Raw genomic sequence first — 15,082 nt, 5'->3', positions numbered from 1 at the left:
AATAAGCCTGGCATTTTTCAACAGCGGTCAAAGTTGATGAATTAAAAGGTGCCCTTGACTCCAGGTACAGTTACTTCAAAATGTTCTCAGGCCTAAACAACAGTTATATTTTTCATTATTCATTCATTTTATATTTCATTAAGCAAAGTTTTGAGTGGCGCCAAAGCCACTTGGACACTGCTGAGCTTTTATCTAATTATTTTGACTGGTTTCTCAGCAGAGAAAGAGCGGAGCAGGCGGATCTGTTCTGAGCCCTCTGGCGATCGAGTCCTTACCGTCGGGCACCTCGTCCGGCCTCTTGCGCTTCTCGTACACCACGATGATGACCACCAGGATGATGATCTCTGCCAGCACACCCAGGAAGGGCCACAGGGGTGCCAGGTGGCTGCGCACGCGCAGGATGGTGGTGATGGACGAGGTGCCGATGAAGTTGGTGGCGTTGCACTGGTACTCGCCAGGATCGGAGTCGATCTGCAGCTTCAGGATGGTCAGCTCCGTGTAATTGTCCTTGTTGGTAATGAAGAAGCGGCCTGAGGAGTTGTCAATGTCCTTCCAGAAAGAAATTTTAAACGGGTGAGAAAGTGAGCCCAGTCCGAAGTGGTTTGAAGTTGAAGGACAGAAAATGAGGACAGGATCACTCCCTGCCTCTCGAATGTGTCTCTACCAACACAAGCCCGGTTACTCCTGCAGTTCTACAGACGCCGGGCGTCTCATCGGACACTGGTGCCCGTCTCTAGATCATCTTCTATTCATTGAAGGATCTTTTTACACAAGAGCCAAACAGTACAATGGCAAAGGTTAAGGGCTATTAACATGTCCTAGCTACTCACAAAGCCTTTAGTAGCAGCTTAACAAATCATCCCACAAACACTTAAATTACGAAGAGAGGGGAATCAGTTCTCATGACAGCTGCTGGCAACTCTACCAAAAGCAGCGTGACGTTGCTCGCGTACAGACAGTGGAAACAGCGCCCAATCGTTTGTGCTGGTTTACGTCATTGTCGTTTACTCATCTCTTTCCTGGAATGGTGCAGAAGAACTGAACCGTTCGATTGTGCTGCTGAAAGTAGCGTCTGAGGTGCTTTCCTTACCGAGATACAGCGCCTTCTTTTTTCGGGGAGTCACATGACTCTTGCCACCTTTGTAGGGGGGCTGAGTGACGTCACACCCTGAAAAATAAAAGTGCTATATCTCGGGAATGAAAGCACCTCGAGTCCTACATTCAACGGCTCAAACCGGCACTAAATGACCACTAACGAATGTGGTAGGTTTCATCATTTGTGCTGCTGGTAAGGATGCCAACTTCGAGCTTCTACCAAAGACACAGAAAGCTGATCTAACCCACACATCTGTCACTGTTATAAAGGCAATCACTGCATTATAGGGAAGAGTAAGAAAATTACATTCTGTGCCAAATGCCGACCCACGGGCGCACAGCGGGCCCGTCGGGGTACGTACCACAAACACCTTCCCCTCCAGCTTGCTCCAGGTCCAGACGGGGTGGGGGTAGCCCACAGACTTGCAGTACAGCATGGCACTCTGGCCCTCATTCTTGTTCTCACTGCGCTTGTGGCCTGTGATGTCTGGGGAAGCTGTGACACACAACCAGAGACACGTTTCAGTTAAAGAGCACCTGCAGAACATCCAGGCTTTCTGAACCTCCTGCAGCTTCGGCTCTTGTGACATCGGGGGAGAATTTGTTGGTGGCTTTATCACCCAGTGTCTCTCACAGCACCAGGGTGACTTAACACTCATGTAATACTTAGATAAAGGGCACCAACATTTCTCTACGAATACAAGACGGTGTGTGTTTTTCCCTTTAACAGTGTGATTTAAACAGTTTTATATTTTTGTATAAACAGTGCATAAATTATTTCATTGTTATATGTTCACTTTACAAAAAAGAAATAATTAATAAGTATATACATTATAGAAATATATTTAAAAATATAGTATTTGGGAAAAATCAATATATTACAGGATGCTGTGTACCTTCAATACCTTCAGGGATCTGCCATAAGGGCAAACATTAAATTGGAATTTTACTGACAGAAGAGCTTAACTCCTGATATTAAAGCATTGTTGTCAATGTGTTTATACCTTAGCAAACAAGTTGCAGCATCAGAATGTCCAACTTTAAACACGCCACTAGAGGGCGCAATATCACTAGTCTTCACAGAGTGCCGTTTTACAACTAGTCTCCTGCACCTGTAACCACACTATGAGGTGGATGATAAAGAAAGCACTGGTCACATTTTATATTATTTTCCCTATTCAAACTCATTGTGGAATTAAATTGCAATAATCAATGTTGCTCTTTAGTCATCACAACCTGGTGGAAAATGTTAAGTAGACTCAGACACTGGCCTTTAGACTTCATAAATGTTTGCAATGACATGGGTTTCCATCCTAGTCCATTGGTCTTCCTTCTATACATCTAATCTCAATGTGCAAAATAACTGTTCGTCTGCCTTCATGTCTAAGGAGTTTACTGGATTTGAACAAGAGGATGTGAGCTGGAAGACAGGAGACACGTGGCAGTGCATTCTTGATCTCATCTTTATGACTGCTTTTCTCATGGAGTTATCACATTTACAATCATTAAACTGGTCTAAGTCTCAATTTAATTCCTTGTCTTGACCCTTCATCAACTTTTGAAAGGAGCTAAACACTTTTTTTTAATTACAGGGATGCATTTCAGCCCTTCTCTTTTCAGCTACAGAACTCAAAGCATGTAATCCAGGGGAGTCTTTAGAACCGGGACCCAGGAACCCGAGCAGAAATTAATTTTAGCAGCACTCAGGACCAACGACAGAGACACCGCTGTATACAGAGTGAGGGTGCAGCATACATCAGACTCCCTAGACTCATGATGGGAGAAGACTCTGTAGGGTCAATGAAGAGATACTGTAGTCCAACAGAATTCATGGATCATGAAAACGAGTGGTAACAAATGAGCAACTTGAGTCTAAAGACTCCCCCCTTTCTCATCTTTTCAATGTTCTTTATACTTGGAATCATCACCTTACTCATGAGAAATGTGCATGTTTTGCGGAAAGAGAAAGCTCTGTCTAAAGGAAAACTCACATCAGCCTTAAAATTACAATCTTGGCTTCACAGAGAAGATAGAAGCTATAGGCCCCTTCTAATCTGCAAAATTACAGTCATTTCTTCTAATTAAAGTGGATTACAGAGGAGCCTGAACAGACCTTTTGAGCACTGTAGAAAGTAGGAATGGAAAAACCACTACAACCAGTTCTCCATGCTTACCAATAAACCACTAAACATTTGTGTAGCAGCACTGTTCTCTGCCTTTTCGAAAGGCATTGTGTTAATGAACGACATAGACCATATTAAGGTCACCTCAACGGCTGGATACCGACATTGAAAACACCAATGTACTTTTTACAATATACAGTTCTTTTCAATAAACTAGACAAACAATTTCAAACAATGGTACTGTTCAATCATCCAGCCAAGAAACACAAAAGTGTCTCATGTGCTATTCTGCTGCCTTACTAAACTGTACAGACATGACATTAGCTGACTAATATTAAGAAAGGTTGTTTTGTTTTTGCTATAAAAATGCATAAATCTAATTAAGAGGAAAATCGGGTCATTGAGAATTTTCAAATGCCAACACTGTCAAGCATGTCCGTGTTCCAGGAAAAGCAGCATGGGAGAACATTCTCTGACGGCTGCCTTTCAGCAGGGACACAGCCGAATGGAAAATCTGCCCAAAGGGACACTTGGAACAAAGCTACTGGGCCAGGAGGTGAGGGGGGACTGAATGCAGCAGGGGTCCAGACCAGTTCTGGAGAAACAAGGAAAACTACGGCTCAAATCTGAAAGGATGCACTGTGGAAATGTACTGTACACAAGTATCACAGCACAAATGACACATTGTCTCACTCAAGGCAGCTGTGGTGGAATGATCACCATTAGACTCACAATGCAAAAGACTGAGATCAGTTTAAGCTTAACAAAAAAGCATGGCTCTGGTCTGCACACTGCCGGTTCTCAATTTTCTAGGGTTGAACACAGTAATTTACAAGGCAAGAGTGAAGGTTGCGAGATGGGGAGTAGGGCGATAATAGTTCAGACAGGTACTGAGGTGCCAAGCCATGCAGAGCCTTATAGGTGAGCATGAGGAAGTCCACACGGAATTTGACCGGAAGCCAGTGCAAAGACTCCAGGATAGGAGTAATGTCATCATTTGCACTAGGCCTGGTCAGGATTCTGGCTGCTGAATTTTGGACATACTGCAGTTTGTTCAAAGTAGATTTAGATACCCCAGCGAGTAGAGCATTACAGTAGTCAATTCGAGAGAACACAAATGTGTTGATCAGCTTTTCAGCCACAGTTAGTGATAGCATAGGGTGTAGTCTAGCGATATTTCTGAGGTGAAAAAAATATATTTTGACAATATGCTGCCCATGTGGGTCGAATGTTAAGCCAGAATCGAATATAACCCCAAGGTTTTTCAATTCAGATTGAAGCTCAAGTACAGAACCATCTACAGATAGGGTAACAGGACTGGCTTTAGGAAGTTGATGGGGGTGCTAATAAGCATGACTTCAGTCTTGTTGCAGTTAAGATGAAGGAAATCTTGAGTCATCCAAATTTTTATGTCAGAGATGCAATTAGATAGAATAGAGACAGCCACATCAGTGTCAGGTTTGGTATGGATGTATATTTGAGTATCGTCAGCATAGAAATGATAGCTGAGGCCATGTGATCTTAAAAGCTGACCAAGAGGGAACATGTAAATGCTAAAGAACAAGGGACCCAGTATTGAGCTATGAGGAACACCAAACTTAACCAGACCAATTTCAGACCTGTACCCATTAAGAGAGACAAAGTGTCAGTGAGGCAAGACTTGAACCATTTGAGAGCAGCTTTTGAAACTCCAAACACAGGCTCAAGACGAGAAAGAAAGATGTTATGGTCAACAGTGTCAAAAGCAGCACTGAGATCAAGAAGGATGAGTATAGAAAGAGAGCCAGAATCAGAAGCTATTAGAAGATCGTTAGTGACTTTGATCAGGACAGTTTCTGTGCTGTGAAGCTGACAGAAGCCAGATTTTGTGTGAAACTCAAATATCCCTTAAACTGTGACAAACATAAAACCTGTTTTATGTTTAAATAGCTGTAGAGGAGAAAACTATAACTGCCATCCACAAGCTACAGCCAAGAGTACAGAGAAACAGCTGGAGTGTAGGATTTTGTTTGTTCAGGTTTGTGGGGCTTCTGTAATACTGTATCTTGGCTACAGTTCTTTCACAATATTTCTGATGAACAAGCGTGAAAGCCAGTGATACTCGCTACTGATGTCAGAGAGAACTGCACTGTTAAAGTTGGCTGGACCTGCTGAAGAGCAGATAGGAGGCAAGGTCTCAACAGCACTGACTATCCCACTATCTCACCATCTGTTCTCCTCCAGGAGAACCCAAGGACTTCCAGGATATTCCACTAAAATCAAGGGCTTCTGCCGGAGGCTTCTTTCAGAACAACAGCTTGTCAGCTTGGCAAAGTCCATCAGCGGAGCAAATGATAGTACAGTAAGCAGGAAACTATGGCAACTACATTTGCGTTGGTGCAGTAATGTTTAATTTACGTAGGAGTACGAATGTGGCTTAGGTGAGCTGTATCATTTATATACACCTCACAGTTGTGCAGTGATCTATTCAGGCATCATCCCGATGTCAAGCGGTTCCTGAACTGGCCAGAAGCCATGTCCCTGCCTGTATGTGCGTCCCAGACACCCTCTTACCGTTGACGTAGATGGTGGCGTTGGCTGGGGGGGCCGACTGGAAGGTGTAGACACACATGTACTCGGCAGCATCATCCGCCCTCGGCTTCACCAACCTGAGCAAGAAAACCAAACGCCTGAAGTTACCGAGGAGCCTGGAGAGTTTCCACAAGCAGGGCCCTGCTGACAGAAGTCTGGCAGCACAGGGAGCTCATACTCAGCACTGGAGTGCAAGACACAGTACAAGCAGCAGAGTGTATTATCCCCAGTATAACACTGTAGGAGACAGATCTGGGCAACAAACCAGAGCCAACGTCCTTCAGTCCTGTCGCCTAGCTCCCTTTCTACCTGATCAGCAGCCCATAAGAAGCTGGGATAAGACAAAAGCCTAAACCCTAAAATGAAAAAGAATGAGATAATTGGTTTCTAAATTGTGTAGAAAATAAGAAACCATTCCCCCAAAAATCCAAACTACCGAGGCATAGAAGCGCTATGTCATGCACACACTGTGAAGTCAAGAGGAGGTTCCAGCACTGCTGTAGCTCTGGACAGGGCTGGTCTCTGCCCGTCCTAGCAGGTCTGGCGCTAGTGGATCACCCACAATGCACTGTGACCAGCTCTAACAAAAACCTTCTCATCAACTCGCTGTGGAGCATCTTCAGGGCTTCTGTCTCCACCAGAGCACAGCAGCGTGCAGAGATTCACGGCTTCTCCACAGAGCCTCTTCAGTCTCGGAAAAGATCTTTCTAATTAATACTCAGTTATCCAGCCAAGGAAGGACAATAATGTCAAGTACGGGACGACGCTGACCAGTTTTAAAGATGTGTGTATTTCAGAGCTGGTCAGAACTGCACTTGGTTCCTCTGCTAATTTTGACTCTTCGGTCATTTTTCTTGTTGCCTTGAGATTAGCGAGTCAAGCATCGCTGGTGCAGCCCTGTGACCTTCGTGCCAGCGTGGAGGTGGCCAGGCCTGTGTGTGCTTCTCTCAACAAGGCTCATAGGGGCTCTGACCGGAGGAGCAGTGCAGCTCTCACTGACAAGCATTCAGCAAACCATAGCACAAACCACTGTGTGTCAAACCAAGCACAATGTCATCAACCCCACTGTGGTCCAGTCCACTGCAGGCTCCTGCACTGGAAACCATAATCCGCTACTGCCAGAGGCCAAACCTGAACCTGCAACACTGGTCCTCATACGACACTGAAGGGGCCAGAAGTGAACGGCACCCTGCACAGGAGGAAACAGCTTCCCTGATGATCTTGGCGTGGGAGAACCTGAAGAAAATGAACAACCTTCCCTTGCATTTGTTGATGTTCATCTTTTGCAACTTTGTCCTCCAGGTTTCGCTGCTTTTTCTGCCCTACGTGTCAGAATGTATTGTGATTTTTCATGTTCCCTGGCTACACTCAGCGACGCTGAAGATTTTGCTCAACGTGGAAAGCCCACGGAGGAGGCCGCCGGCTGCCCACACTCTTACTTGTACTCCGTGTTCATGAGTTTCCCCCGCGTCCCAGAGATCTCCACGCCATTCTTCATCCAGAAGCTCTCGTCGTGGGTGTTGTGGGCGTTGGTCAGGTTACACTGGAGGGTGAACGGGGGGCTGTGGTGGCCGTCCGTGGGCAGGGTGACATCATCGGAGGAGTTGATGCGGGGCTCTGAAAGGCAGACACACTGCGTGTGTAAACCAGAGCAGCAGCGACACTGTGCTGCCTCTGCACCTGAGACTCTGCTGAGGGGAAGGCAGACAGCACACTGCAGTAGACACTAACAACCACCTACCGCCTTCAAAAAGAGGCCATCAACAGTTTGGAAAAAAAAGACTTAATAGAACTCACACTTGTTCTAAATTAATATGAATTAGCAGTTGTCACCAGTGAAGACTGTTGGGAGGGGTTTGTATTTTGTCTTTTCCTGCGACATTAAGAAAGGGGCTTGCAATTTCCCACAGCCAGATACATGCAGGGAAAACCATCCTTAGGTCAAGCTCATCTAATGTGCCCTGAATAGTGATGTTACATATATAATGCTCATCTATAATACACTGTCCTATTGGATTATTTTGGACCAAAATTAATGTCATGCCTTTCAATAGCATTTTTGCTGTTAATAATCACAATGGAAATATTTCTTACAAGATTAAATCTGAAGATCAAATTATATAACTGAGTTATTCTGTGTAGACTATCATCTTTTGAAAAAGATTTCAAGACATGGTTTTGTTTTTGACAATGTGTTACCTGCTCTCACTACAGGTGCTCTTGTGACCTCTAAGCTCTTGTGACCCCCTCAGCAGTGCCCCAGGTCTTTTGACAGTTAACATAAACGAACAAGACATGACTGAAGCCTGCCCATGTGGTTCTAAAGTCATTTCTTCCCCATTTCACATGCCTGTTACGATCCTGGCTGAATGAAGTAATGATGCCAGTGGGTTCTTTGTCACCCCTGCAACATGCAGCTCTACAGCTTTCAGACGAAATCAGAAAACCAGTGAGCAAGCTGTGGGCTCTGTGTGACCAAACAGGGAACTAGACACAGAGTCTATGTTTAAATGTAAAATTACCACCGCGAACAAACACCACTTCTAGGTTTCACTGTTTCGACAATCTGGAAAAAGTATTCAGGCCTGGAAACTGAGAAAAAAAAGAGAGGTAAGAATATCAGCTAACATAATCAGAAATAGTTCTTAAACACAGCAGGAGAAGATTAATTTGTAGGAAGGAAATTGCCTACATTGTGCATTGAGGTTCAGGAATTTATGATACAGAAAGAAGACCTCCAAAAAGGTTTTTGTGGAGGTGACTTAACAGGTTCACTAAAGCACAATCCTCCTCCAGAATCGCACTTGTGTGTGAACCGTGTGGCAGAGGAGACGGGCGACATGTTCCTGCAGTAGATCTGTTACAGGTGCCCTCAAAACTAGAGTCTCCAGTAGGTTCACGTTGCAGGTCCTGTGACCCTTCTAAGGACAAAGACACTGCAGATTCCCCCCGAGACCTGGGTGTTAATCTAAGGGCCCGATCCAAATCCAAGGACAGGATATCTCCTCTCTCTTTGTTTTGCTGGGCACCATTTCAAACCACAGTCTCCCAGTACAGCTCTTTGCTCTGGCCTATAAGGAAACCAGTCTTTCTGCATTCTCTTTGCTCGACCTCCCAAGTCTTCATCAGCTTCCAGTCGGGCCAAATCGGTGCAGACAATGATTTCAGCAGCTGCACTCTGAACTTACCTGTAGCTTTCAAACACCAGCGAGATTTTGTTGTCCTGGAAACCAAAGTTTGGTTTAGGGAATTTTCCGGAGGGAGGTTATGACCTTGAGTGTTCGCCAGGAACACAAATCTGTGGAGTTTGAAAGGCCTCACTGCCAATGGCCAAATCCACTTCTTTAACACGATGAAAGACAAACTGGTTTGGAAAAGCTTTCTGAAAGCATGGCACAGAAACATGAACAACATCAGGTGTCCACATGCCACGATGTTCTTGTTTATATGGCAAGCCAAGCTCTAAGTAAATTGAGACTGAAACGGTTTCGGGTGTCCACACTGATTAACTGATTAAGGCTTAATCCCTGGATTGAGCTGCTGTCACTACACAAAGTAAGGAATGGGGGAATATGTCAAATGTTCTTTGAGTTGGCCTTCAAAACCTGCTAAGGCACAGGAAATTAAACACGAAGAGTTATCAGAGAAAGACACTTAAGACGGTGCATGAGTAGCCAAGCGTGTCTACAAGACGTGATCAGACGCTCAGGACCGAGGCCACGGTACAAGCTAGACTGGGTCAGGCAGCAGTCAGGGGTACTAGGTGGTCAAGTGTGGGCAGATCCTCACTGACCTTTCACATTCAGAGCTGGCAGGCTAGCAAAAGCAGGAAGTGAGCATTAGACTCCGTTAATCTCAGCCACCGAAAACAAGCCTTTGGTGAGGAAGTATTAAGCCACTGGAGAACGTCTGATTCACTGAGCATTTGTGTGTTTTGTCTCATACATGAAAGGAAACCTAGTAACTGCCTGAGTCCTCAAGCAAAACTTTTGGCAATAGGCCCTATGAATAAAAGACTCCAGCGCAGTTTAGATGTCAATGTCCAACAAAACATGGTCATCAGGTTACTGACGAGTTCCCTAAGGGGCTCTGCATACTGGCCAAACAGTCGTCGATGGGACGGGCGTCTCAGCCAGGACAGGGAATAAAAACAAATAAACTGAAACATTTCTAGAAAACTTTAGTTACAGGAAGCTGGGAACATGTTTGTTACAGTGTTTTAGACACTGCTTTTTTACTCACCTCAGTCATGTGATACATCCCATAAGCCAGACTGACGTATAACTGGAGACATTCTCTCAGTGTGTAATACTGACAGGGTGCACACCTCAGATGAAGACAGTGAGTGAAATAAGCAATAGAGCATCATGTTTAAAATCAGACAGAGAAAAGATTCTGACTATAAAAGGGAAACCTTGAATCTTGAAATTCAATATTTATCCTTCTGAAATTATGAAAGAACATTTCACAAGATATGCAGAAGTTTTAATATAATACCTGGTTAAACCCATCCCTTAGTCTGCACAATGAAGAAACCCAAAGCAAACTACACACAGAAGAGAGCTTTTCATCAGAATGTCCAAGCAACCATCCGACACTCCTCTGCACCCCTGGCTGGGGGTCCAAAGCTTGTGATCATGCAGAAACACAGTCTTACAGTACAACTACGTGGCAACAATAGTTTTTCTGACATCAAAGTCACAGAATACATATTCTTAACAGTGCACCATCAGTGGATACAAGGAATTCAAAGGAGTACAAAGAGACAAATGGCGGTAATTTTCCCTCCTGCAAAAGTTTTATATCCTTTGCTATTTTATTCTCTTTCCAGTAATAAACAGGTACATGATGGCTATTCAGCTTCCTGACGTTCTGAAAACGCGCATGCACTCTAAACACACGGTTGTTGTTCAGTTAAGAGAAAATTGAAAATCCAAAACTGCCACTGTTACTCATACATTTTCACACTTCGAGAGGATGGGCCAAAACAGTGAAATATTTTACCAAAAAAACGTTAATTGAATTTTGTGGGAGCCATTTCCAGAATCACACTGATTTGACTGTTAAGATCTTCAAACTTTAAGCAAGTAATCATAAGATCATGAGGTTTTGATTAAATAAAAACTATACTTGTTGACATGAGACTTGCAAGAGCAAGTGTTCTGCATACTACTATAATGATTTAGGAACTAATTACAACAGTTGATGGTGACAAGTGTGAGGAGACGGTCTGCGCAGGTGTGCCGGGGTGTGAGGAGACTGTCTGCGCAGGTGTGCCGGGGTGTGAGGAGACTGGGCAGGTGTGCCGGGGTGTGAGGAGACAGTCTGCGCAGCTGTGCTGGGGTGTGAGGAGACGGTCTGCGCAGCTGTGCCGGGGTGTGAGGAGACTGTCTGCGCAGGTGTGCCGGGGTGTGAGGAGACTGGGCAGGTGTGCCGGGGTGTGAGGAGACGGTCTGCGCAGGTGTGCCGGGGTGTGAGGAGACTGGGCAGGTGTGCCGGGGTGTGAGGAGACAGTCTGCGCAGCTGTGCTGGGGTGTGAGGAGACGGTTTGCGCAGCTGTGCCGGGGTGTGAGGAGACTGTCTGCGCAGGTGTGCCGGGGTGTGAGGAGACTGGGCAGGTGTGCCGGGGTGTGAGGAGACGGTCTGCGCAGGTGTGCCGGGGTGTGAGGAGACTGTCTGCGCAGGTGTGCCGGGGTGTGAGGAGACTGTCTGCGCAGGTGTGCCGGGGTGTGAGGAGACTCTCTGCGCAGTTGTGCCGGGGTGCGAGGAGACTGTCTGGGCAGCTGTGCTGGGGTGTGAGGAGACTGTCTGCGCAGGTGTGCCGGGGTGTGAGGAGACGGTCTGCGCAGCTGTGCCGGGGTGTGAGGAGACGGTCTGCGCAGCTGTGCCGGGGTGTGAGGAGACTGTCTGTGCTGGATACACAAGGAGCTAGAATTCTAACAAGGCTGCTGCTAACCCAATTTAAAATATCCATTCTTGATACAAAGGATTTAGCAAGATCATAGACAACACTGTCTAAATTAGTGCATTTGCTCAGTCCCATTCTATATTTTTAAATCCTGTATTAACCTCACTGCCTCCTTGGCCTTCCAGGAAACACAGTCTGGGAGGCCTATAGAATCCCCCTGGTGGGCTGGGCTTGTTTGGCACTAAAGCACATTTATACACACACTTCCACTCCAGCTCCAGCTGCAGTTCCTGAGAAACAACCAATGGCTGCACAGCAGGTTCAGCCAGTTCAATCCATTAGCCCTGTCTCTGCGTCTCTGACGCAGTGCTACAGCATTGCTCTCAGCTGATTTGTGTCTTTAAACATTTCACTTGCTGAGATTTACTTGGTTCCAAAAGACATTTTTCTCTCTCTTACCCACAAACACTAGCTCTTTCCTGCCTTCTTGCTTTTAGCTTTGAAACAGAAGGAGAATTAGGGCCCTCAGAAATCCTATAGGGTACAGCGGTGGCCAGTATAATTTCGGAGCAGAGGTTAGCTGCCACTTGTAACAGTGAGCTGATCGGATGTGGTTCTCTCCTCCACTGCTGGGTCTGGCCACTGGCAGGCTTATTACACTGATGTGATGGGCCTGCTCGTCAGCACAGGGGCTGGGATAAAGGAAAACCTCTTGAGTGGGAGGAGCTCAGGAATTCAATTAGCATTCACAGCACTTTCCCCTGCAGTGCAGTTCGCCCAGTGGCCCACAGGATGAGACACAAATACCCAGCCCTGCTCACTGCGGCAGCACACCCACACACAACGCAGCCACCCCCCTGCAGCCAAGACACAGAGACAAGACAGAGCGCACACACACAGACACACACGCACAAGCAGAACTATACACATACTGTATGCACATGCGCACATATACATGCACGTATACACACACACGCATGTATACACATGCGCACATATACATGCACGTATACACACATCTATGTATACACACATGCACAGACACACACGCTCACGTATACGCACATATACACAAACACACACCCGTACATATTCACAGAAACGCACTCACACACATGCACATACAGTACATATACACACGCCCACATGCACACACAAATGCACACGCAAACATACATACACACACATACATGTAGACACGCAGGCACATACACACAAAAACACAGACGCATATATACATGCGCATATACACATGCACATATACAGGCACTCATACACAGGCACATATACATACACACACATTTACACCAATGCACAAAGACAGAGTGCACACACATGCATGTATGTATACACACACACGCATGCAAACACACAAATATACATGTATACACATACAAATGCACACATGCAAACATACATACACATACTGTACATACGCACATACGCACATACACACAAATGCACACACATGCCAAAATTACCACAAACACACACACATATACAAATGCATAGACATGCACACATATGCATGCATATCAACACAAACGCACACATGCAAACACACACGTATACACACAAAAGCACAAAGGCGCATACACACACACATACAAATGCACACATGCAAACATTGACACATACATGTGCAAAAATATACAAATATACACGTACTGTACACACACATACACACATGTGCACACACATGCACATGTACACACAAACACATACATACACGCCAATACACATGCAAACGCACATATGCAAACATACCTACACATGCATACACATACAAATGCCCACATAAACACAAACATATGCAAACACAAATGGCCACATACTGTACACATGTGCACACACATGTTCATACACAAACACACACATTCACATTAGCATGCACACATACGGTGGACAAGTATTACCACCCCTTGATAAATATGAAGAAGAAAAGAAGTATAAAACAAATACTGAGTTCATTAAGCACTGAAATATATTTCCAACATAAGGAATCAATTATCCTCAATTAATGATTCAATTAAATCAACCAAGACAAAAAACTATTACATTATAAATTATTTTCCCCAGAATAAAAGAAACAATTATTGGCACCCAATAATTTTGGCACCTATGTTTTTCAGGTAAAACAGCATTACTTGTTTACAATTGAACCTTGAAATGAAAAAACACATACAGTACGTCTGCACATACGTACACAAATGCACAGATTGCAGCTCAAAGGCACTCTGGCTTACTACAAACCACAGGAAAACATTTCTTTGACAAGCTATTTGTTGAGATCCTGCAGAAGCAGAAGCAGAAGAAAAAGCTGGTCGTATCTATGCCAAGGAAGGGATTAATGGGGCACCTGTGGATGTCTGGTGCCACAGGCAAGCAGAACCCCTGTGAAGCAGTGATGCAACCTGTTGGAAACTCTTGTGATGTTTTACCAAGGAGTGAAAAAAGTCACTCATGGATTCTTTATATTCTGGCTTCGGTTTTCCTTCCTCAGTCCTTTAAGATAAACATGTATCATCTCTGTTTTGTAATAGAGCCACAAGTGGTTACTAAAACTGTAACACGTTACTGGATGTTCACAGAAGTGGGTATCTAGCCTCATACAGCTTTGTATGTAGCCTTGCATCAAATGTACACTTACCTTTGTGTCTTTCAGTAAGAAAGCTTTTAGAAATTATGCATAGGAAAATAATTTATTAGCTATTAATTGCAGCTCATAAAGACAAGAGTACAAATATCAATTACTCAATGACACATCAGTACAGAGATCAACTTATTATTTTTCTTCATATACTGTATGAAGGCACACGAAAGAGTGAGTGTTGATCACCACTCAAAATGCAACCAGATTTCATCCGTCCCACCTTGGAGAAAAAGCACCCTGAAACGAAGCACACAGACACCAACCGACTACTGCTCAGGAAACAAAGAAATGGCTGTGCTCTGCCTTTCTTATTTTAGGCAGCAGTGCATCGTGTTGAATTCCATTCTGTAGAGACATTAACCCCAGTTCGCCTCGGTCGGCCTCACTGTCAGAAATGTTGTGCTCGCTCACTGTCCCAGATGGCACCCAAAAGGCATCACACTTTAAAAAGTGCAGTTGATCTCTCAGCTCCTTATGGTGCAACATTTCTACTTTCTACAATTTCACTTCAGGGGACTCGAGTCCTTTCACCAGAAACATGCTTTTCCACAGCTTTTTCTATGTATATGAAAGAGTTCCTTTCAGACAGTTAGAGTTATGATACCTGTTAAAGTAGAATCTTCAATAGAATATTTACCACCAAATACTGGGATCAATACCTAAATCTAAAAGAAATATTTATCTCTCTAAACCAATCAATGCATATTTTGTGCTGATACAGAGTGCAAATAA

At 44.7% G+C, this 15,082-nt stretch overlaps 1 protein-coding gene across 2 annotated transcripts in view; it reads right to left on the bottom strand.

Moving 5' to 3' along the window:
- LOC148659339 (neuroplastin-like) overlaps positions 1 to 15,082 on the bottom strand; it is a 59,342-nt gene that overhangs the window by 11,969 nt on the left and 32,291 nt on the right. For both annotated transcript variants that reach the window (XM_088641459.1, XM_088641460.1), the window contains 4 exons: positions 7,229 to 7,406; positions 5,772 to 5,866; positions 1,458 to 1,591; positions 276 to 549 (listed from right to left, as the gene is read on the bottom strand). In XM_088641459.1, the coding sequence (XP_088497585.1) occupies positions 276 to 549; positions 1,458 to 1,591; positions 5,772 to 5,866; positions 7,229 to 7,406 (681 nt within the window). The remainder of the gene's footprint in view (positions 1 to 275; positions 550 to 1,457; positions 1,592 to 5,771; positions 5,867 to 7,228; positions 7,407 to 15,082) is intronic.

The sequence above is a fragment of the Lepisosteus platostomus genome, chromosome 7, assembly GCF_059453375.1.
Source record: "Lepisosteus platostomus isolate fLepPlt1 chromosome 7, fLepPlt1.hap1, whole genome shotgun sequence".
Taxonomy (NCBI): domain Eukaryota; kingdom Metazoa; phylum Chordata; class Actinopteri; order Semionotiformes; family Lepisosteidae; genus Lepisosteus; species Lepisosteus platostomus.
This window is presented reverse-complemented; position numbering and strand designations above follow the sequence as displayed.